Consider the following 22,483-nt stretch of genomic DNA (forward strand, 5'->3'; position numbering starts at 1 on the left):
GAGAGGGGGAAGGATGGCAGAGTGGGTGAAAACTGATCCTTTAGGGTTCACTCGTGCATGGGCCCATCTGGGGAACCTTGGGGTAGCGCTCGCGCGCAGCAGCCGCGGGCCGCTCTGCCGGGGGCCGCCTCGCGGGCCGGGCCCGAGGCGGAGCCGCGCCCCGGCGGAGCCGCCCGCGAGGCCGGGGCGGTGCTTGGGGCGGGCGGAGGCACGTGGCGCCGGAAGGCGGCTTCGGTTCCGGGCCGCGCGGCGCCATGGACGCGCTGTGGCGGCTCAAGCGCTTCGATGCCTTCCCCAAGACGCTCGAGGACTTTCGGGTGAAGACGTGCGGCGGGGCGCTGGGTGAGGCGGGGCCCGGGGCGGGGGGCCGGGGCGGGCGGCCGCGCCCCGCGGGCTCACGGCGCCTCTCGTCTCCCGGCAGTGACGGTGGTGAGCGGGCTCATCATGGTGCTGCTCTTCTTCTCGGAGCTGCAGTTCTACCTCACCAAGGAGGTGCGTGGCGGCTTCCCTCGCGTCCCCCGCCTGCCCTCGGCAGCCCGCAGCCGCCGCCCAGGGCTCGGGGGGCGGCACGAGCGGGGCTGTGGGGCCACTGCCCGCCCCTCTGCCTCCTCTCCGGCTCCGGCACCGCTGGTTGCCCGGCGGCTTTGGGCGACCGGACTGCTTGCCCCAGCCTAGGCAACCCTCGGTCCGTGATCTCCCAGCGGGAGAGACGCTCCGCATCTCCTCCTGCTGGGCTTCGCATAGCGAATGCTTTAAAGAAAACCCCCAAAACTCAGCCGCAGGATGCTTTCCCCGCCTCCCAAAGTCCCACATTTTAAGCCCCCAAAATAATTTTCTTGTTTTTTTAAAAAAGCAACGCAAATGGTAAAATTTTAACTTATGTCAGACATATGGAAGTTGCTGGTCCAAGCGTCTTCCAAATCCCATGTGTTGAACATCATAGCTCCTGAGCCAGGCAAATCAAGGGAGTGGGGCCTTGGATGTGTTTCCAAATGACATGTCCTTTTTGTTTCTTTCTAGGTTCATCCAGAATTATATGTTGACAAATCAAGAGGAGATAAACTGAAGATCAATATAGACGTTGTCTTTCCACATATGCCTTGTGCTTGTGAGTGAACCTCTGAGCACTGGGGATAAGGCGCTTTTCATGCCTGCTGAAGGCTGAGCACACCCAGTGCTGTCCTTACTGCGGGACAATAAGGAGTTGTCATTCCTTGTGGTTACATAGTGACTTTGGCGAGGCCCGTGGGGTGCTTATCCTAGCACTACCAGTGTCACAGTAACACTTCTATAGATTATAAGTGAGGGTAACAATATACCCCTTAATTCGGATTGCTTGGCAGAAATCTCAGTCATACTGAAAAAGCTAACACCTTTTTTTTTTTTTCTTGTAATTCCGTATCTGACGGTATTGTAGTTGAAGACCTTAAGAGTCTTCTTAGAAAGAAGCATGACTAGGGACAACTTTCCCATAATTCTTGTACTTAAATATTGAAAGTAATGTGACAGCTGTTTTACAAAGTTTTAAAAAGTGGAATGGGTATTAACAGGGTATTAAAGATTATGGGAGTAAAGTTGCAGAATGAAGTGAGTGAAGATTTAATATTTTTAAATTTTGTTAAAATATTTGTTGCAAGCCTTACTGTGTGTTACTGTTCTGCAAATTATCTAAAAGTCTACTAAACTTCCTGGCCTCTCTCTGTAGTAATATTTTTGGGGGGATAGTGTACTGGGCTTTAAAAGCAGTGACTTTACTTTCCTCCTGACCACCCAAGATATTGGTGCTCTTTACCTTATTCACTTTTGAAGTGGAGTGGGAAGGACAGAGACACTGGAAGCCTCTTCCGTTTTTCTACAGAGAAACTATACATTTTATGAGAGCACTTTGCCAGCAAGTGCCTTAAGGTCCCTTGGTACCAGACCAGAATCACAGACCTGAATCTCCTTTGAAAAGGGTTCACAAGGAAACACTGATGCTGAAGCAGGTGGAAGGGCTGATGGGATAAAGGTGGGAAGGCAGCTTTCAACTGGTTTCAAGCTTAACTTCTGGACTGATGTTTGTACAAATGGTTATGGTTTTGTTGTTATTTTTTGTTTGTTTGTTTTTCTGTTTCTTTTTGCCTAAATATATTACCCATGAGGGTAACAGTTTCTGTGGCTGTTTTACACCAAACCAACCCCCATAGTTGGAGGGGTCACTAAGGATGCAACTGTCATGTATTTTAGTTCCTTTAAGGCTCCTGACCCAAACCATGCATAATCTTCCAGTGTGGCATATTCTTCTCTCGCTTGCTAAAAGATCCTGTATTTGCACTGGTTGAATGTTTCCTCAGACTGCCCCAGGCCATAAAAATATCCTTTTATAAACCACTTTGCTTTCTGGTTTCAGATTTAAGCATCGATGCAATGGACGTAGCAGGAGAACAGCAATTGGACGTAGAGCACAATCTGTTTAAACAGCGTTTGGATAAAGATGGCAATCGGGTGACTCCGGAGGCTGAAAGACATGGTAATGTGCTATTCTGCCTTTCTTGGTTGGATGCTCTAGGGTTTCTTTTCCATCACTGTAGCATGTTTGACTTCCACAGGAACAACTGACAGCTGAAGAGTGTTTAAATATCATAAACTCTTGAAATTGGAGTTTATAGCATCCAAATCTTCTAAATGGCAGGTCAGGCAAACTCCTGCTACACTTGCTGATTTTGCAAGGTAAATTTTTGCCTGCTCACTCTGAAATTATGACAGGAAGCCACAGATGCAGTAGAGGAGTAAAACAGCAGAATTAATGGTTCTTTTTTACTAGAAGTTATGCAGGTCTTCTGTCAAAAGTTGAGTTTGGTCATTTCTTTACATTACAATGAGCAGACAAAATGAAGCAACCTGTTTAGAGGAAAGTGTATCTCTCCAGGGAAAGCTCCAGAGACTCAGTGCTTAAGCCTGTACTTGCGTCTTTGGTTTCATATGTGTTGATAAATATCTGATAAATATATTTAGTTAACTCAGTTACTGTGTTGCCTAGCAGCCTTTCTGTATTCAAAGACTATGATTACAAATTAAATGTTTTGGCGCAAAAATGTCTTTTCTGATTCTAACTTTCTATTAACATTTTGCCTTATGTGTATTAGCAGTCTGCCTCTGGCTTGCTCCATTGGGCTTATTTCTCTAATTGCTTGGTGCAGAGAAAGAGGAACTCCTGGAAGCAACTTATTTTACCTTAAAAAAATAATTAAAAAAAAGCAAATCATAGCAAATTATTTCCTCTTACTGACTTGAAAAAGTATGCATGGCCAGTTCACATGAAATTATTTATACCCCATGTTGTAAGTTTGTTCAGAAGAATCCACCTGTCTTCCTTAAACTGTATAATTATCAGTTTCTTTTCATTCAGTCAGTTATTTAAATTGCACCTATAATAATAATCACCATCTCTTTAGCAAAATATATGCAAAATTTAATAATTTCTGGGTACTTTTCCTACTATTTTATTTCTAAAATAGGCAATAACTACAAAATTTCATAATTCTTGTGCTAGTTCGTATTCTGTGCTTAGATAAATTCTTATTATATAGAATGATCATAAATGATTGTCTTTCTATTTGGTGGTTCTTCTCTTTTAACTACAGACAAAATTTTGCAGTTTGATATGTCTGATCTGCATGCAAATTGAGGGCCACGTAAAAAGCAAGAAACTGCATGTGGATTTTTATGCAGTGAGGGTTTTTTGTAGTATGTAAACTGTGTGTGTGTTACCTTTGGATCCTGTCCTTGAGACAGCTCATTTGACAGCTGTTAGCTGCGTTAAAAGAGATTATTATTGGGTAACATGCCTCGAAAGACACTGAGCAGTGGTTGATGTACACTGTTCTTGCTCAAATTCAAAAGGTGTTCGAATTTGACAAAGTAACAACTGTGCAGCTATATTTTCTGAGAGCATCTTTTAATGTAATTACAAGGTGAAAAGCAATGCCTACTGTATAAATAATTAATCATTTCAATTCGTGTATATTCTGTAAGCTTTAGAAAAGAAGTCCCTCACAGTTGTTTAATTTATTTTCCTGAAATAAATTTTCCTATGGGTTTTTATTTTACTAATGATTTATATTTGCTTGATCATAACTGCAATAAACTATTTGATTAAAGAAATAATGGGTAAGGTTAATGACTGGTTTCATATGTTTCACTCATTCTGTTTTTTTCATTTAAAACTTTTTTCTGTAGTTAATATGAAATATGCCCATACTTAGGATTCACCTCATGCACCTGCTCTTTATTTCTCAGTCTTAACAACCAAGTCCCTAATAAAATTTTATCTTCTCAACAGTATCAGACCATATATCCTATTCCCCTCCTTGTAGTAATTTATCACTGGAGCTGTAATTTTGGGGCTTATAAAGGCAGTGCAGAAGGGCTTTAGAGAGCATTTTTAATCTAAGACTTTCTCTGGACATGGTCTCTTCAGGATTCCTGGGGTGAAATGCCCTGGTTCTAAGAGAGCCTTCTATTATGAAAACCATTGTTCTCTTAATGTTTTTGAAAAAAAAAATGAAACTTAAGACACAGACTTCACAGAATCACTTCCTTGGCTTGCAATTACTCCAAAATTTACACACTTTTCATATTTGTTTTGGTGTGAGTGTACGTACCATGGCCATACGGAGGTGGCACATCCAGCATACCTGGAGCACAGACATGGGCAGATTTATTAAGTCACTAAGAAGATAGAAATTTCTTGGAGCGTTTTAGGGTGCAGTTGTTAATGTGAGTGTGCGCGCTGTCAGCGTTGCAGTCTTGGAGGACTGTATTTGAGACAGGAGATTCCTGCTGTGATCTTGCTTTGCACAGAACCAGACCCAACTGTTTATAGACAGCACAGAAGAGCCTGTAACGCACTTGTTCCAGTAGATACACACATGCAGCCCATGGAAAGGTACAGAGTGATGTTCTTTAAGTCACTGCTTGTGTTACTTCTGACTTTCCTTTTATACAGCAGTTGAAACAACCAACCAAGCAGGAGCAGTGTGTATGTGTTGCATCTTTCTAAGCCTAACACAGCCAGCTTCCATGTTAGGACCAGATTATGTGTCATGTGCTGTTGTCTTAACTAATTTGAGGACGGTTTCAAATTTTGTGTATGCAGGGAGTTCTGTATCAGTCACAGTTTACTGATGACTCTATTTTAGGGAATGTTTTATCAAAGCTTTTATGTGAGCAACGTATTGACTCGTGCTACAGCAAGGCTCACAGGTAACCAGCTCTTTCTGTGGTGGATACTCTTGAGCTGGCAGGTATGGCACTGATAAGGTGCTTCTCACCTTAGCAGCCTCCATGTGTAGTATTTCATAAGGGCTTTTGATGCAGGGCATAGCTTTGATTTCACAGTCCTTGCATTTGAGTTTAGATCAGGCACTGATGTAGAAGAAAACAGAAGTACACCGTGCTCTTCCTAGATATGCCTTCTCACTTTGAATGCAATTTTTGTTTTAGAGCTGGGAAAAGAAGAAGAAAAAGTGTTTGATCCAAGTTCTTTAGACGCTGATCGTTGTGAGAGCTGTTACGGGGCTGAGTCAGAGGACATCCGGTAATCATTACACCTTTCTTTCTGCATATACATTTCTTCTTAGCACTCAGATTACTACCGCGATGATGCGTGCATGTTTCTTTTCAGAGTTTGTATGAAGGTCCATGGAATTAAATCCTGGACATCCGTGTTCAGAGTATTCTGAATACTGTTGTAGTTGCAGGTGTGTCTTTTGAAGATATAACTGGTGAGCTGCCCTCATGGTTGTCAGGAATGTGCAGAGTTAGCTTGTCTAGTTTGTCTGCAGTCTTATTTAAGCTCATGTGGAACTGTGCTCCCTTTTTCTCAAAAATGTTTCCACATGGGGGTTTCATGATTCTGCCCTTCAGCTTTTTCTTCTATTCAACAAAACATGAAACAAAAGAGTGGTTTTTTTTTTCTGATGACAAAGATGTTTTTCAGTGGTAGAAAAGTAATGAAGAGAGTTTCCCATTAGCTGTTCCTGCAGTTTTGTAATTTTATCTGCCTTGACCTAAAAACTGAGAAGAATGGGAATTTAAATAGTCACACATTGGGACACATGTTCACATTGGGAGATTATAAACTTGTCAGGACTGTGGGACACATATGGCAGCTTTGGAAGTTTCTTTGTAAAGGAGTGACATGGCTGTGTGGACAGACAAAGCCCATTTCTGACTCAAGAAGACCGTTAAAATAACTTGTATACTTGTGTCAAAATCTCAAGTAGTTCAAAATTCTTGATCTTTCAGCAGCATTAGGCAACCCTTCAAGGTCTGGTCACTGATACCTGCTTTATTGCTTTGTGGAATAAAAATCCACCCAGGATTCATGTTCTGAGCAGAAACTTTTTTTTAATCTAGTGATAAAAGTAGTGAGATGTTGTTTGTGGTTTTGCAGGTGCTGTAATACTTGTGATGATGTCAGAGAAGCCTACAGGCGGCGAGGTTGGGCCTTCAAGAACCCAGACACCATAGAGCAGTGCAAGAGGGAAGGGTTTAGCCAGAAAATGCAAGAGCAGAAGAATGAGGGCTGTCAAGTGTATGGTTTCCTAGAAGTCAACAAGGTGAGAGATGGGTTTTCATTTTAACTTGCTTTGTGGGAGCGATGGCTTTGAAAGGGCAGAGTTTGAGTGTTCGTTTCCTTTTCCAGCCTTGGTGTTCACAGTACTGTAGCACAAGAATTCCTGGGCTCCCAAAAGCAGTTGTGTCCATAAAAGGGTGCAGGAGGAGAGTCAAGCAGTGAAAGCAGAAAGTTCTCTGTGTTTCACTGCGTGGACTGGTAGGAAGCATAGAGAAGCTTAGTTTTTCCTACTACCTAGCAAGTCCTGTTGTATAGCTTTCTGGAGAATGGGAAGCACTACTTTGATGTCTAATTGTCTCATCTGTTTTCTTAGTCTTAAAACAGAGACATTTTGGGAGATATCAGTAATCCGCAACTTGCCAACAGTCGTGCTGCAATAAGTGAAGTGTTACCTTCCTTATAAAACCAATAGAGAAAAGACTACTGGACATACCTGTTAAAGCTGAAAGTGGTCAGAGATGGTGCAGACATGCGGATGCATTTGCTTGCCTGTGTTGGGCAACTGGTACATTAAAACCAAATACTAGATATACCAAGTAACTATATAACTAACCTGTCATGTGGAGAGTTACTGAACCCAGAAGAGTTGGACATACAGATTACATACCCAAATACATTCTAGATTCAGGCCCATTTTTCTTCTTCACCTAGCTCCCTGGTTTTGCACATCTTGTAGCCTTTCTGGAGCCCACATTCTTCTTTTCTGGAGTTTAAATCTTTTGTTTACTCGGTTAGACTTTGTGGTTTGTCCTTTCTTGGCTACCAAACAAATATGGAGCCACTTATCACAAAATGTGGTGCGGAAGATTCACAAGTATGTTGATATTGTCACCCATGAAAGTGACTTGCTTAATATATCTTGGGGTTTTTTTGGTTGGTTGGTTTATTTTGCTTTTTTGGGGGAAAAAAATGCCCTAGCGCTAATATTGTTTTATTTATTTGGACTCAGACTTTTTAATGAAAGATGACTGTATCTCCCGCAGGTAGCTGGAAATTTTCACTTTGCACCAGGGAAAAGTTTTCAGCAGTCTCATGTACATGGTAAAGTATTTTCCTTTTCTATTTATTGTAACCTTTCAGCTTCAAAGAATATCTGTACTTTCTCTTTGACTATCTCTGCATTGCCACCCACAATAAAAAATGTAAATAGTGGGGAGAACATTATTGAAGTTCTGTTATAGAAGTTTAGAAGCATCATGAACAAATAGGAAAGCATTTTGTGGAGCTGCTGCCACAGGGGCTTGGAGGAACTTGCAAGAGAATGAGACACTGCCCACAAATAGTTTTACTTGTTCCATAAAACCTTGCTGCTCTGCTGTAAAACAGTCTCAAGTAAGGTGCTCAGTCCAGAACCCAAATTATGAGTATTTCTGGAAGAGATATTTTAGAGAATATCTGAAGATAATTTTAAAGTAATTAAATACTTGCAAGACAAATTTAATTTATAAAGAGCTTTCTCAGGTTATAAAGGACTTCTCAAGCATATGTAAATACAAAGTAACTGGATGAGTAGTGGTAGGTAGTTTATGCCTTGAATCTTTAACATGAACTCGACTGAAAATACTTATGTGACTTAATGAAACGTTTGCAGTTGCTGTGATTGAGTTTTTGAAGTGTGAAATTTGTAGTCAAGGTTTCACAAAGAACTTTAATTCCTGATTCCCCTTCCCATAATTATCTGTAGTGACCTGTACCTCTGAGGTAAAGATCACTGGGAAGAAGAGTAATCGATGTTATTTGGGGAAAATGAAAACAAGCAAGGTTTTGGGCATGGTTTCTGCAGGTAAAATGAATTGTTTCTGTGCAGAAATCTTATCTTTTTTTTTTTTAGCAGCGTAAGTCTAAAAAAAAATCACTTAATTCTGCACTTTTTTTTGTATATATATATATACTTAAATTAGCATGGCAACAGCAGCCTTATCACAGCTAGTATTTACATCATATGTCTATGTTAATGAGAAATATCTCTCCGTTGCACCTTTTCTCTATATTAGGCACGAATGCAAACTGGCTGTACACAGAGCGAAGTGCTCTGTGGTGTGTGTACCCTAGAGGAGTGGGCAAGGTCGGATATCCCTAATCCATCTGCCCCAGAAGTCTTGGATTTACTGAGTTAAAAATAATATGGACAATGGAGCGAAAGTACAGCTGAAAAGTAGAAAATTCCTGCAGACTTTTCAGAGGCAGAGTTATGAGCGTTGATGGGTTTAAGTGCAATGAAAAGGAGCCGGAGAGGTGGTGATATAGGTGGGCTTTGTGGGAGCTTTTTCGTATTACATAACAGGAAAAAAAGGCCCTTAATACTTTTCTTAATGTGCAACGTTTTTCAGCTCAAGGGTTTTCCTGAGTCTCTTGCAGTCTCTAGAGAGCCATCAGTGGCTCTCTTCCCATCTTACATGAGCCCATCTAAACATTTAAACAGCCATTTGCAAGGAGTTTAACAGGTCTATTCTACTGTAAGAAAAAAAAAACAAAAAACCAACAACAAAAAAAAGCTTTCCTTCCTCTCATTTGTTGCAGCCTGGCTGCCACTAGCTTTATTTGAAGGCCTTTGTTCATCCTTTGGAAAATGATCCCTGCCTGCTCTCTCCCTGCCGCTCTCATGTCATGGATCTTTCCTGGGCCATTCTATAGATCACGTCTTTCCTCAGTTGGAGAGTCCCAGCCTACTCAGCTGGTCTTTTGTGGAAACCCTTCAGCCCCTGAGCTTCTTTGCTGCCTTTCTCTGGATCTCTTCCAATTCTCCAGAAGTGCCAGAACTGCACCCAGGAAGAACATCCAACTAATGTTGTAGGCAGTGACATGATGATGTTCTCACTTTTCTTCTCTTACTTTTTTAGTAATACCCAGCATTTGTTTTCCCTTGTTTTCATCCTGTTGCTGTGCAAGGCTTTCATGGCATCACCAAGCAGAGTCCCACTATATCCCAGTTTAAGGGAAACGGTCAGCTCAGATGCCATGTTTTATATATGAAGCTGAGACTCTTATCACCTTATCACAGTGTAAGCTTTCTTTGTAATCCTTATATGTGTGTGTGTGTGTGTGTGTGTATAAAAAGAATTTGCAGTCAGAGGTTTTGTATTTGCCTTTAATATCTCACTAAGACTTTGACTAGGATTGGTCATAGGGCAGCACTCTTAAGACCTTCCTTGGAAATAACTTTTTTTTTTCAGTGATAATTTCATTGTTAGAACTTGTGTCTGCATGATTTTTAATCCCTTTAATAAGGTCTACATTAATGCTAAGTCCTGTTAATATGCTTAAGAGACTGTCATGCAGGATAAAGCTGCACACCTAAGAGAAGTCATCAACCACCCTAACAATCCCATAAAATACTAATTCTGCCAGACCTATTTGACGTAAAACTGTGATGGCTGACAGTATTTCTGCCACTATCTTGTTTTCCCTACTGAGTTGAGCTTGAGTATTCCCACACTCAGGCTGTGCTGACTTCTGGAAAGTGCTTAATGCCAGATTCCTCAGGCGATAGATGATCCTGGTGTTGCTTCCTTCTTCACTGCTGTATTTCTGATTTGAACTAGGAAATAGGGAGTTAACATGAATGTCAATAGTACAGGAAGTTCATTCATGGTGCCACTCTCCTTGCCACACTTTGGCATGACTATATCATGTCTGTGCAACTGTTGATTAGACTTAAGTCCCTTCTTTGTTGGGTGTTATTCAGATATTCCAGCTGGGAGATCAGCTCTTCAGTTTCATGTGCTGATGCTCTCTCCTTGCCCCGAGGGTTACTCTTGTAATCCTCCAGCTCTCCAGAAATGGGAAACTCCACAGGCATCTTCACAACAAAGTAAAGGGTCCTAGTGAGCAGCACAGAGTAATTATGATCACAAGGGTAATTGTGGTCTGAGCTTTTCCATATCTGTCATGTGGTTGCTATTATCATCTTCAAAACTGTAATCACTCTCTTGGGTAGAAGCAAGTTGAATTTCCTCCCCCTCTCCCCTGCAGAAAATAGAATAACATGAGACAGAGCTAATACACATGCAGGGCTAGCACTGACTGCGCTGCTTTTTGATACCTGCTTAGGTATTTTGTCCTCAAGAATGCTCAGGACTCTTTTTATGCTGATAGGAAAACTCTCAGAGGTTGCTTATGGCGGTGCTGATAAGTGTCATCTGTTTCCATGTAGATAGACAAGCTGTTTACTGATGTACCGCGTTTGCTTTTGAGACCACAAAACTAACATTTCCCTTTGCCAGCAGATTACAATTTACTAGAGCTCAAAGTGAATGAGTTGCTGGGGATGCCCAACAGCTGCCGAGCAGCTGTCTGGAGGCTCTGCACGCTTCCTCTGTAGCAAAACACATGTGGTGACAGAAGCCTCACCAGAGATGTAGCATTTAGCAGAGTGAATAAGGAGTTGCTGGGTGAAGGATTCAGGCCCCATCTCCAAGCAGGTGTAAAGCTGTGGAAGTTACTGTTAATCCTGTGTGGTGCAGGCATGTGCAAACAATCTTTTGAAACTGAAGAAACGGAGGTTACTCAACCACAATGAATATTCTTTGAGATATGTTGTCCACATATACATTTTATCTGCCCTCAGGTGCCCTCCAGGTATTCACTTCTGTTGGGATCTTGCAACAGAATGAAAAAATATAACCTCATGGCTTTCCATTGTACCTGTATGTTAGGTATGGTGAAAGAAGCACAGGATTTTGAGAGAAAAATGTGTTACCTGTTATCCAGCCTGGAATGGCAATATGTTGTGAATGTACAGCTGGGCTACACTTCCACACGGCTTTGGTTGCTCATAAAATAACCTTTCCACTCCCCGAAGGGGCTGAAAGAAATGGAATCTGAATAGCACTGTTGTCTGAGATGCTTCTTTAGAGCTTGTTTGAAATATATGGACATCCCACTGTATTTTTTTCTTTTAGTGATTAATTCCCTGCATTTTTGTGTCTCAGTTACTCTTTCAGTGATTGCTGGTCCATTTATCAGTTCTTTTGATAGCTAGGGAGTCTTTATATGTGGCCTAGAAAACACACTAGCAAAAGCAATTATTCTTCCTCTTTTTGGTAAGAGTTTTAAATGCTGCTATATCTGAATCTCTGATTTGCATTATAAGGATCTGAATATTTCTCTTTTCTCTCCTACTCTCCTCGTTTTTGCAGTGCACGCTGTTGAGAGTAAGTGTTGCTATATCCTTTCTTTTTCAAAATGCTTTACTACAGAACTAATTGCATTTCTGTTATTTGTTATGCCCCGAATCTCCTTTGGGAGGAGCTGTTGATCTAGGCTGGGATTTGATTTCCTAAAAGCTGTAAGGAGACCCATGCCATGTCATTCTTATGTGGTAAATGACATCACCAGCTGAAAATGGTTGAGTGTCTTTGACTTAAATGATCTTAATATGTAATATGTCATTGTTAGAGATAATGTGAATTATTAGTTTTTCTGTGCGAATAACATAATCGAGAGGGGCATGGCAATAAGTTGGAGAGACTTTTCCCTTTGGGAATCAGATGGGATAACTATCTCTTTTAATCTCATTTTGACAACATGATAGAGAGTTTCTGCTGAGAATTCATGCACCAAGCCTGCTAGTTGCAGAATACTCAAGAGAAGGTTTGGGGCAGGAGTGGGGAGATAAGTTTTTTGTTTTTTTCCCTTTTGTTTTTTTTTAAGGGATGAGAGAATCACAGTGTTTGCAGCTGATGTTTAAACACCTGGCAGAGGGGCTCAGGCTCCAATTGCCTCCCCCAGCTGCACTGCTTTCACTGTTGCTGCCTGCCTTAGTCCCCTCTTCATGGTGCGTCCTTATCCCTCTCGCAGCATCTTCCTACACCACTGCGTTCCTGTAAGATATTTTCCTCAAGAAAATTCATCCCCAGGTTAAAACCTGGTGTCCTAACACACTTTGGAGCAGCATGTTTAGGTAGCTGTGTCTTGAGTTCCTTGCAATGTTACTGTATTTGGTTTAAAAATCCTTAGTGGTAGGCAGTGCTGTTACCCAGTTTTACAAATAAAGGGCTGAGAACCAGATTTTAAGATCACCCAGAAAGCTTTGTAGTTTTTCAGGTCAGAAAAAGAAGGTGGGGAGAATTCCCCAGACTGACTGCACTTCTTAAAATTAATTAAAATGTTACTAAACACTGAAGAAAACCAAATTATATAAGAATGTATCAATTCCTTGATAAACTCGAGGTGTTTCTGTATCTTACCTAACTAAGCCCTGCAGTTACAGAAAGGAAAGTGTTGGTTTCTTTAGAAATAACCGTCTCTGGTCCTATCTGATAGTTTCTTAATATCTTCTGTTTCCTTGCTGGTTTTCTTCCCTCGGTAGGCTAAATAACCTGTTATTTTATGTTAAGAAATCCATGGTTAGCTAAATGTTTATCTCTAACCCAGACTGTATAGCATAAGCCTCAGTGATCAAAGATAAATAAACCTTTAGTCTGGTTGAAAACTGTTTTAGAGGCTGAGGCTTTTTCAGAATTTTAAATCATTTATTTGAGAAGCATTTTATAAAAACTGATTAATCAGCGCTTTACATATGGAACATGATAACAGAGCAGTATGAAGAAATTGCATTTTAAATAGCTACAACTCTTAAAATGAGTCATACATAAGGTAAAATTAGTTTAGCCGTGGTAGGTAGTGACTGGTCCTTCTCACATGCTTCTCTGGAGCCTCTCCCACACTCTGGTGCTACTGGAAGATTCCTCAGCCTCGCTAGCACTTGGCTCCCCCTCCACACATTGACAAATGTGACTGCTAAAGCACCAAAACTGGAAAAACCCAGAACCTCGTGTAGGCCATCAGTCCCGTCCCGGAAAGGATTCTTGCCCCGCTCCGTGCTGGGGGCTTGTAGCCATCGCTGCCGCGTGTTCGCACAAGCGCGTGCGCAGCTGTGTCCTTAACCTTAGTTGGGAGCTGATCGGGTTGCACAAATTGCCTCCAGTAAAGCAATGCTCGTGTTTCAGCTAGAGCACAAAGGCTGTTTCGTTAGTAGTCCAGCTTAAATGCAGATCATCTATAGCTAGAATCGCAGTAGGATTTTACTGTTAGCTGAGTATTAGCTTACTGGTGAAGTACAAAAGCCTCCACTTCTCCAGTGCCTAAAACAGCTTCTCTCAAGTGCATAATGTTTTATTGATTGCAACATTAAACAGGGTGTTTCTTTTAACTCATTATGAAAACAGTGTAGTATAATCCCATCACCACTTCTCCTTCCTCTCCCTCCCACCATTGCTGATTTCACCTGTAATTCCAAATTTGTGGTCTTTTTATAAGAGAAATGGGTGCTCTGATCCAACTGCTTCCACCCAAATGGCTGTGCTGGTGGCGGCGGAAGGGCTACACGCAGCCTCCTGCAGCAGGAACAGGGAGGAGGAGAATTGGGAACACCTGAAGTCGGTGCAGTTCTGGGCACTTAACTTAATGGTGTCTCTGTAATGCAAAACCAGTGCCTTCATTCCACTGGCTGCAGCCTTAGTTTCTGAGTGCTGAATATTTAAGTCGTGCAATGCATTGTGGTTTCCCTCGATCAAAGTAGAAGGCAGGGTATATATAGCATTTCCTGCTCTAACAGTACAGCCTGTGTTTTGCATGCATGTATTTTTAGTGAGTTTTATGCTTTTAGTTTTATATTTTTAGTGAGTTTTATTTATACAAATAAAACTTTTGTTTTTTTATAGAAATGTGTTAGTAGAAAAAAAGTATGATAAATAAATAAATGATAAATAAATGTTTATTTTAAAGGAGAGGTTAGTTTCAGTCAATTCTTTAGTTTTGCAGCCTTCCTTGTGCTAGACCGTGTATCAAAATCCTTTTCAGAGAGCAGCATTCTTGATCTTCATTAGTAATATAGCAGAACTTTATGAGCTGATGGAGTTGGCTCATAAACTCATAGCCCACAGTTTCCAAACTGGGGTTTTCTTTGCTAGGATGAAAGGTGAAATCTGGCTTCCTGAGCACGTGAATCTACCTGTCAAAATGTGCCGCAGCCTGTTAGAGACTGGCTGCCTTAGGATGGATGTATAACTTTGGCTACGCCTGTGGGAACGATGCCGCCCTTTAGATGTAAGTTATACTTCCATCCTGAGACTGAACTCAGCTGTCCCTGCAAAGACCCTGCTTTTCCTTATGTGCAGTGGGCAGCAATGACGAGACTGGTGGGAGTGCTGTGCTGCTCAGATGCTGAGGATTCCTTTTGGGGACTTTTCCTGTGTCACTGTTGAAGGCAGAAGCTCTGCTCAGTTGTTTCTTTAGATCCGTTCTGCTAGTGTTAAAGGAGCTAGGCAAAATCTAAAATGGTTATCAGTGAATGATTGAGATCGTAGTGAAATTATCCTTGCTCACCTCCGCAAGCTTGCTCTTTCTGCCACATTAAGAATGTATTCCAGTGAGGACTGAAATGATTAATCTGAATTACGTCTAAATTAAAATTACTTTCCTTTGCTCTAGCAGTGGCTAGTCAATGTGAGAAGGAGGATTACAACAGTTTTATCTGTCATGTGTCCTACTGCAAGTAAGAGAGAAATCCAAGTTATTTTCTTGCCATTTTAGCAAGGGAGCTCCCTCGTAAACTTAAATAAGATAAACAGACCTGCTTGATGCCATTATCTGAACTACATTATTGAACTATTTTTCTGTTACAGTTCATGATCTCCAGAGCTTTGGACTTGATAATGTAAGTGTTTCCGAGACACAGTGTCCCAGTTTTCTCAATCTGTTTTCCTTTTGGATTTTCTTCCCATTGCTATGTTGAAAGCAGCTGTCTCTAAGCTTTTTCAGTCTGAGGAGAATCTAGGACCTGCTTTCACACAGAAATCTGGTGTATGTTCTGGAATGTCATGTGGCCTGGCAAGCCTCTTTCCCTCTTCCTGAGACCCCGTAGTGCTACCTCCTTGGCTATGAACCCGTGCCTCCCCGTCCCCTAGGGATGCCCTTTGCACAGCAGCTTCTAGGTCTGCTGGAGTTGCCCTTGCCCTGGGAGCAGGGCAGGTGACAGCATTACCTGCACCACTGGGGATGGTGCTGCTGGGGCAGCCTGCTCCGCGGCTGGGAGGGAAAAGCACTAGGATTTGGGGATTTCCAACAGGAAGGGGAGAAATTCCACAAAGTTTTGGAATCTCCCACAACTAATGAGAAGAGCAGGTGCTTTGCAATTTACTATTAAGAACTGCAGAATTAAGGGAGAACCTTGCTCTGTTCTAGAGCTATTCGAAGAAAAAGATAAAAACAATTAACTCCAGGCCTCTTACCTTTACCTGGGATGCTGTGCAGTTGTTTGAATTATTAGCATTTGTGTTTCAGATCAATATGACACATTACATCAAGCATCTCTCATTTGGAAGAGATTATCCAGGCATTGTGAACCCTCTGGATGGGACAGATGTCACTGCACAGCAAGGTAAAAGCCAGCTGACAGATGTCTCCTCTTAAGTATTTGTAATTAGTGTTATGAGAGAACAGAAGCAAAGTTCCCAATCTGTAGTGAGAACCCTGGCAGCATTGCATAAAACTTTTCCACTGTGTGCTATTTCAGAAACAGATACCTTCTTCTGGGACAAATCTGTCCATGTTTGTCTCCTTTTATTTTTCATGAAAGATACTGACCATGGCACTTCATATGCCACTGCAGAGATCAGTAATTTTTTTAGATGCACTACAGTCTGCAAGTCTTTGCATTTGTGTTATTGTTATTGTTATATAGCAAAGCTTGGTGAAAGAGGTAATTTGCATTGAAATGGTGTTAAAATTCTTATCTTACATGAATGTGGAGTTGTGGTAGGACTGAACATACAGTTTGAAAAAAAAAAAAAAAGGTAAAAGAAAAAGATTGTAGGTCAAATTAATGTTCATTGTTAGATTTGAGAGTTATTCCTTCAGTAGAAATTGAGGAATAATGTTCTTTTATGGGAATTTCATAAAGTTTCTCAAAGTGACTGCTACCTTCCATTATTATTAAGAGAACTAAAGGAACAGGCTGTTCTCAGCTGAAGGAGTTAATGTTTTTTTTCTCCATTGGTCCAAGGCTTTTTCTTCATCTCCTCATATGATGAACACCATGTTTCTACACAAATAAGCATGTTGTTAATTAAGCCGATATAGGATACCTATTTAGAATGGAGAATCTTTTCTTACAGTCATGCTGTTAAATAGAAAAGTGTCCCTATGTTAGCCTAAGATTTTTCTGGAAAAGTTGAACTGGTAAAACTACCTGGTTCAAAGAAATTCTTCCATTTAATCAAAGTAAAAGAGGTGCTTCATTTCATTTCTGTTTGGGTAAGGAACAGGATCCACTTCGGAAACAGGAAAACTGGTGTCACATTAATTTCATTTTCACTGAACACCTCCAGTAGCTATTGTACAAAGAGATACTTCTTGAGAAATTTCATGTAAAAAAAAGAATCTGTGCCTGCCTGTCCTGTCAATTAAACTTTTATAGCTCTTTACCATTTAATTCAGTTGATTTTTCATTGTGTGTCTCTGACTTTGCTTATAGCTTCCATGATGTTCCAGTATTTTGTCAAAGTGGTCCCCACAGTGTATATGAAAGTAGATGGTGAAGTAAGTACCTTTTCCAATTGATCTGGGGTTTTTATGGATGTCAAATATCTACATGTTATTCTTGTATCCTGTATTTGTGCACATACATTCACTTACACAGGAGGTCAAGTTATTTCTTATATAATAATATCTATTGTGGTTATACATGTGTCTCTTGTTGCTGGTGCCATAGCTGTAAGAGCGAAGTAGCCTCAGTATTACTTGGTTCTTTCTTATAGCCTGCAGCATAATTCTGTGCAAAGAAAGTATTTCTCCTTAATTCTTTGCAGTTTTGTACATTTTAAAATTTGTGTATTCTAAACAAATCTGTGTGTCTGGTGGCTTCAAGTCTCTCCTGTTCAGTAGGGATAATCAACGTTTCATTGTTCTGAATAGCATTCTTTAGATTTTATTTTTAATTTGTCGTAGTAGTTAATCCACTGCCTCACTTTCTAGAACAAATACAAAATCTTCAAAGACTTTGTGCTCATGTTCTGATTCCTACCACATTCTTTATTGGAGCTGGTGGAAGCAACACAAATCATTTGACATTCTTCATGTAAACAACCCTAACAAGAATAACAATTTCTGTGGAGTTCATCTGAAATATATTTCAGCCTCTATACCACCTAGTTTAAAGTTACCACAGCAATTTCCTCATGTTTGGGATGCATAGTGCATGCTCAGGGGAAGTCAAAGGAGATCCTGAAAGTGTTCTCTGAGGAAAAACCCAAGATCAGCCATTTAAGAACTTCTGGAATCTAAACCATTTGCTGTATGTCTATCCTATCTCCTAAACAACTCTAAATGTACAACAGATTTTCAGACAATGACATGGACTTGGTGTATGAGGGGAAAAAATAATTTTAAAGTACCATGGACAAAAGCTGAATGATCAAAATAGAAGGACTCCGACTGAAGCAAATTGGTGTCAAATGTAAAGACTCAGACCTCCACCAGGGACAAATGCAATAGTAGCCTAGGCATCAAAAATACAACTGTCAGAAAGAGAATAAAATTTTTACTGTGGGCAAAGCTGGTGGGTCGAGAGCAGAACCAGCAAGGCCAGCCCTGCAGGAAGGTGCACTGCAGGCCTCTGTGGCGGGCGAGCTGCGAGCAGGCCTCCAGCTGGGGCTGGGAGTGGAGGTCAAGAACAGCTTGTGCTGTTACCAGCCAGCAAAGACCAAAGCAGTCAAGCCTGGCAAGTGGACTAGATGTAGCCCGGTAGTAAAAGCAGATTTGTGTTAGTGGAGCTCTTTACAGCCATTAAAAACTGTGTTTAAGCTCAGCTCTCACACAAGTGGTTGGACAGGTCTGCTTGAGGTGGTCCACTGAGCTCTTGTTTCAGAAGCCTTTCCTCTTCCTTGCTAACAAAATATGCTTATGTTTGTTTTCTACCAGGTGGTAAGGACAAACCAGTTTTCAGTTACACGGCATGAGAAAATAGCCAATGGGCTAATAGGAGACCAAGGTCTGCCTGGTGTGTTTGTGCTGTATGAGCTTTCTCCCATGATGGTGAAGCTGACAGAGAAACACAGGTATGAGACCTTTTTATTTTTATTTCACATTCACCCTATACTGATTTTGGCTTTTTGTGTAGCTTAAAACACAAGCCTCATTTAGATGCCGCAGCGCAGACTCCCTAAGGTGATCCAACCCCGCCTCATAGGCAGCAGAGATGAAGGGGCACTCCCAAATGCAGTTCCTCTCAGTGCAAAGACCTAAAGTGGATTTGAGGGTTTCTGCTATTACCTGGAGCATCTGAATTCAGTATCAAGATGGAGAAGTAAATTGGTTTGGTGAGCTGAAGTCTAACAAAATGGTTCATGGTTCACACTAATTTCCCCCATAAGAACCATCTCCTTTTGCTACTCTACTGCTACACTTTGTAGCAGGCTTCTCCTGTGGCAGCCTGAGGACTGGCTGTTGACGAAAACAAGAATGGAAGGTCTCTCTTGATGAAGAGAAAAAGATGTCCCAACTCTTTTCTTTCTCTTTCCAAAAAACCTTGCAAGCCTAAGACACAAGTCTGAACTTTGAAGAAAGTTATCCAGGTATCTCTTTATCCAGCATTAAACAATTTGGGAAGTCCCTTAATGGGAAGACCTGGTGTCTCCTGGTTTTATGTAGCATAACCATTTGATTAAACTGCAGTTTCTTGTATTTATCACTGTCCAGAGAACATCTTACTAGCACCCATGGTGGCACTCACCCTGACCCAATGCATTTTTCTGCATTTCCTGTAATGTTTCTGTGTGTTGTAGTCAGGGTGAAACCTGTTTCTTCTTTCGGTGTCCTTAGTTAATCAGAGGCTTGTGGTTGCAGGGAAACAGAGCGGCTTGTGGCTGTCAAATCTTTTGTGATCATAATGAGGCAGTGTTAAATTTGACACCTTAAAATGTATTAGCATTAATAAATGCTTGGACATTTTGTTTCTGTGTTATACCTGCCTTCAGTTGTGAATTCTGTCTGAGCGGGAGTGGCTGAAATCTTAGAAATGAAGAGCCCATCCTTCAGCTCTGTCCTCCCAAGGCTGCAGTTCAGCTTTTTGGAGTGCACTGCATATAGTGCCATTCTTCAGTAAAAAAATGGATGGGAAAAATAGGGACTACTTCCTGTTGCTGATAGGGGTTATTTAATTGTTAAAATTGTTGATAGCTGTTAATATTTATGCAGTATATACTCATTTAGTACTTTTATATTATTATTACTACTCATGTAGTAATACTTTTATACTTATGAATTAGTTTGTATTAGTTGATTCTTATTTAGCTGTCTATTTAGCTGTCTTTTGATATCTGAGCTCATGGTGATTGTTTAAATTGTTTTCCTCGTTCTAGGCCCTTTACACATTTTCTTACGGGAGTCTGTGCTATTGTTGGAGGCATATTTACAGGTATTGCACCTTTAAATCTTTTTTTCTCTAAAGAGCAAACGTTTTCCATCTTACTGTTCCTTAAGTTTGCATGCCTGGGGATGAGCCCACGTTTCCTGGGGTATGATGATTTCCACCTTCAGGAGGCAGTACAGCATGTCCTGCAGAGCTATGGGAGAAAAGACACAGCAAAAATAGACCTTCACAGTATTTCCTCTCTCTCTACAAGACATTTTGTTTTCAAATAATGCAGTCTTTTGCATACATATGAATGCAGTTGTACTGTTCTCTTGGTCAGCCAGGGTCTGCGAGCAGATAGGTGCTTTTCAGGTGGGACCCAAGCTGATACAATCCTTGAACCCAAGCTGCCATGGTCAGATCCAGTCAGGAGAAATCCGCGTGAGATCTAGTTAGCAGACCTTGTTGCACCCAAGAAGCTCGTAATTTCAAAAATTATTTGTATGACAAAGGCAAGTGTCGTCAAGCAGTGACATCCAGTTCAGTGTTTGCTGACAAATGTCATGTTTAGATTTTCTGTGTTTTAGGGAACAGATCAAATAAGCTGTGTAATAATTTTTGAATTAAACATTAAACTCATCCCATAAGTAGAAATATTTTCAAGGGAAAATGACCACAAATGACAGCCATCTGCAAAGTTAACTGAAAAAATAAATAACAAGACCAACAAATACATGTTCTTCAGTAAGAGGAAGAAGAATCAATCTTAGCTGCTACTCTTTGCGTTTAAGTAGTATCACAGTGTCTGGGGTTTTTTGTGTAGGGTCAAGAAACTGCTTACTTGTTCCCTAGGTTAGTAATGCCAAATAAAAGAGAAAAGAAATGGAAGCTTTCTAAAGACATTAAAATTGTCTTTCTGGCACCCTCTTTTACCTCAGGAGGGTAAAGAGGGAGCTAAGCAAGAACTTGTCCTGTGAAAGCTATCTTAATGGAAGCAGGGTTGTCTGGAGTAGCAGAAGTCTGATTTTTCTTGGTCGCAAGCAAGTAGTGAATTAACAGACTCTTCCAGAGCCTTGGCTGGAGAGATCTAGGGAAAATACTGCATAAAGAACTAAGGGCATCACTTTATTTTCTGTTTTGTGTCCTTGCTTGGCACACATTGCAGTCTGCCCTAAAGGGAATCCATAAAGGGAAGTATGTCCTTTATTGCGTAGACTGGTTTACTTTTAAAAGTAACTGAAACTGAATTCTTTCTTTAAAATATCCTGAAGTTGATATGAAATGCAAAGTATTGCCTTGGCCAGCTACGTCAAAGCATGAAACAAACTGACCTTTCTGGATTGAACTGCCTCTCCAAATTCTTCTCACTCATCAGTAAGCACATGCAGCTTGGCTTATCTTATCTTTGCTACTGTCAGAGAAATCTCCCTCTGGAGAAGCATGGCCATATCTGCCCCTGCAAGCTGGATTTTGTCTCTGCTAATGAGTTGAGGACCCTTATGCCTCTGAGCAGCCACAGCTGTTTTCTTTCCCTAGAGCTGTTCCCTCTTCAGGGAATGTCTGGACTGATTCATCTGTTTTCTCCTTCTAGTTGCAGGATTCATTGACTCCTTGATTTATCACTCAGCACGTGCCATCCAGAAGAAAATTGAACTTGGGAAAACAACATAAATAAGCAATGACCTCACTTCACAAAAAAAAAAAACAAACCTCTTAAGGAGAGCTGAACAGATTTTTTGGTTTTTTTCAAAATACAAGTGATCGTGTGTGTGTACAAGTAAGGAGGTTTGGAATTACGAGATGGCCCCAACCACTCTTACGTTACTGTCTCATCATTCTTTGTTTGCCATTGGTTTGTGGATGGAACGGCCTGAACCTTGCTGCTGCAGAGATGCATTAGCCATCTTGTGTGGCTGTACAGACCCTGTTGTACCACCCCTTTTCTGTCTGTCCATGTTCATCAAATTTACCTCCCAAGAGCTGCTGCAGATACTGCATGATGATAGTCTCCAGGAATAAGGTACTATGTTGTCATGAAACCTGGAACCGATTGAAGTTACCATGAAAAAATCTTTCTGGCAACACCATCTATCTGTTCTCTTTTTTTTTTTTTTTCTGTTTGTTAAAAAGGATTCTGAGCGCACTTCTGCGTGTGCCAGATCTCTGTGAAAATGTGCTGGATCCCTCATGCTTTTCTATCGACAGGGCTGAGTGCTGTGGCAAGAGCTGGCACACAAGATGTGCCTACAGCACCATGGGGCAGTTCTCTGGCCACTCCAAATCACTCTTTATGAAAGATACAAGTTGATGTTTCAGTAAAAAACAAAACCAAACAAACTCCACCACTTGTAATTTTAATTAATTTTTAAATTGGATCATGTTTTTCACTTCCTGTGTCTATTTTGTAATAAAGTTAAACCTCTGCGGGTTTTGGTCAAGCATTAGAAGAACGATTAAACTAATTTATTTCAATCACTGGTACTAACTTGGTACTGACCTGTGGTGTGGCA

The 22,483-nt window shown here is 41.0% G+C and overlaps 1 protein-coding gene across 2 annotated transcripts; it reads left to right on the forward strand.

Moving 5' to 3' along the window:
* Positions 1 to 209: 209 nt before the first annotated feature.
* On the forward strand, positions 210 to 21,683 carry LOC148593239 (endoplasmic reticulum-Golgi intermediate compartment protein 3). 2 transcript variants are annotated; one of them, XM_088531683.1, is made up of 14 exons: positions 210 to 342; positions 422 to 492; positions 1,021 to 1,108; positions 2,390 to 2,509; positions 5,485 to 5,578; positions 6,437 to 6,602; positions 7,603 to 7,660; positions 11,758 to 11,772; positions 15,247 to 15,278; positions 15,905 to 16,001; positions 17,097 to 17,161; positions 18,542 to 18,678; positions 19,981 to 20,036; positions 21,565 to 21,683. In XM_088531683.1, the coding sequence occupies exons 1-14, from the start codon at positions 255 to 257 to the stop codon at positions 21,642 to 21,644; spliced, it is 1,167 nt and encodes a 388-aa protein (XP_088387809.1). In that variant the 5' UTR covers positions 210 to 254; the 3' UTR covers positions 21,645 to 21,683. The 2 variants fall into 2 exon arrangements, with proteins under 2 accessions (XP_088387809.1, XP_088387810.1); XM_088531684.1 differs by lacking the exon at positions 11,758 to 11,772.
* Positions 21,684 to 22,483: the final 800 nt, after the last annotated feature.

Source organism: Tinamus guttatus, unplaced genomic scaffold, assembly GCF_059628265.1.
Source record: "Tinamus guttatus ecotype Peru unplaced genomic scaffold, ASM5962826v1 Tinamus_guttatus_pri_ptg000424l, whole genome shotgun sequence".
Classification (NCBI taxonomy): domain Eukaryota; kingdom Metazoa; phylum Chordata; class Aves; order Tinamiformes; family Tinamidae; genus Tinamus; species Tinamus guttatus.

Bases quoted from the DNA above. Each gene is read 5' to 3' on its own strand.
- LOC148593239 (XM_088531683.1), top strand. From the start codon at position 255: ATGGACGCGCTGTGGCGGCTCAAGCGCTTCGATGCCTTCCCCAAGACG. The intron at 15,279-15,904 runs GTAAGTGTTTCC...TTTGTGTTTCAG, and splicing joins AGAGCTTTGGACTTGATAAT to ATCAATATGACACATTACAT. The intron at 20,037-21,564 runs GTATTGCACCTT...TTCTCCTTCTAG, and splicing joins TGTTGGAGGCATATTTACAG to TTGCAGGATTCATTGACTCC.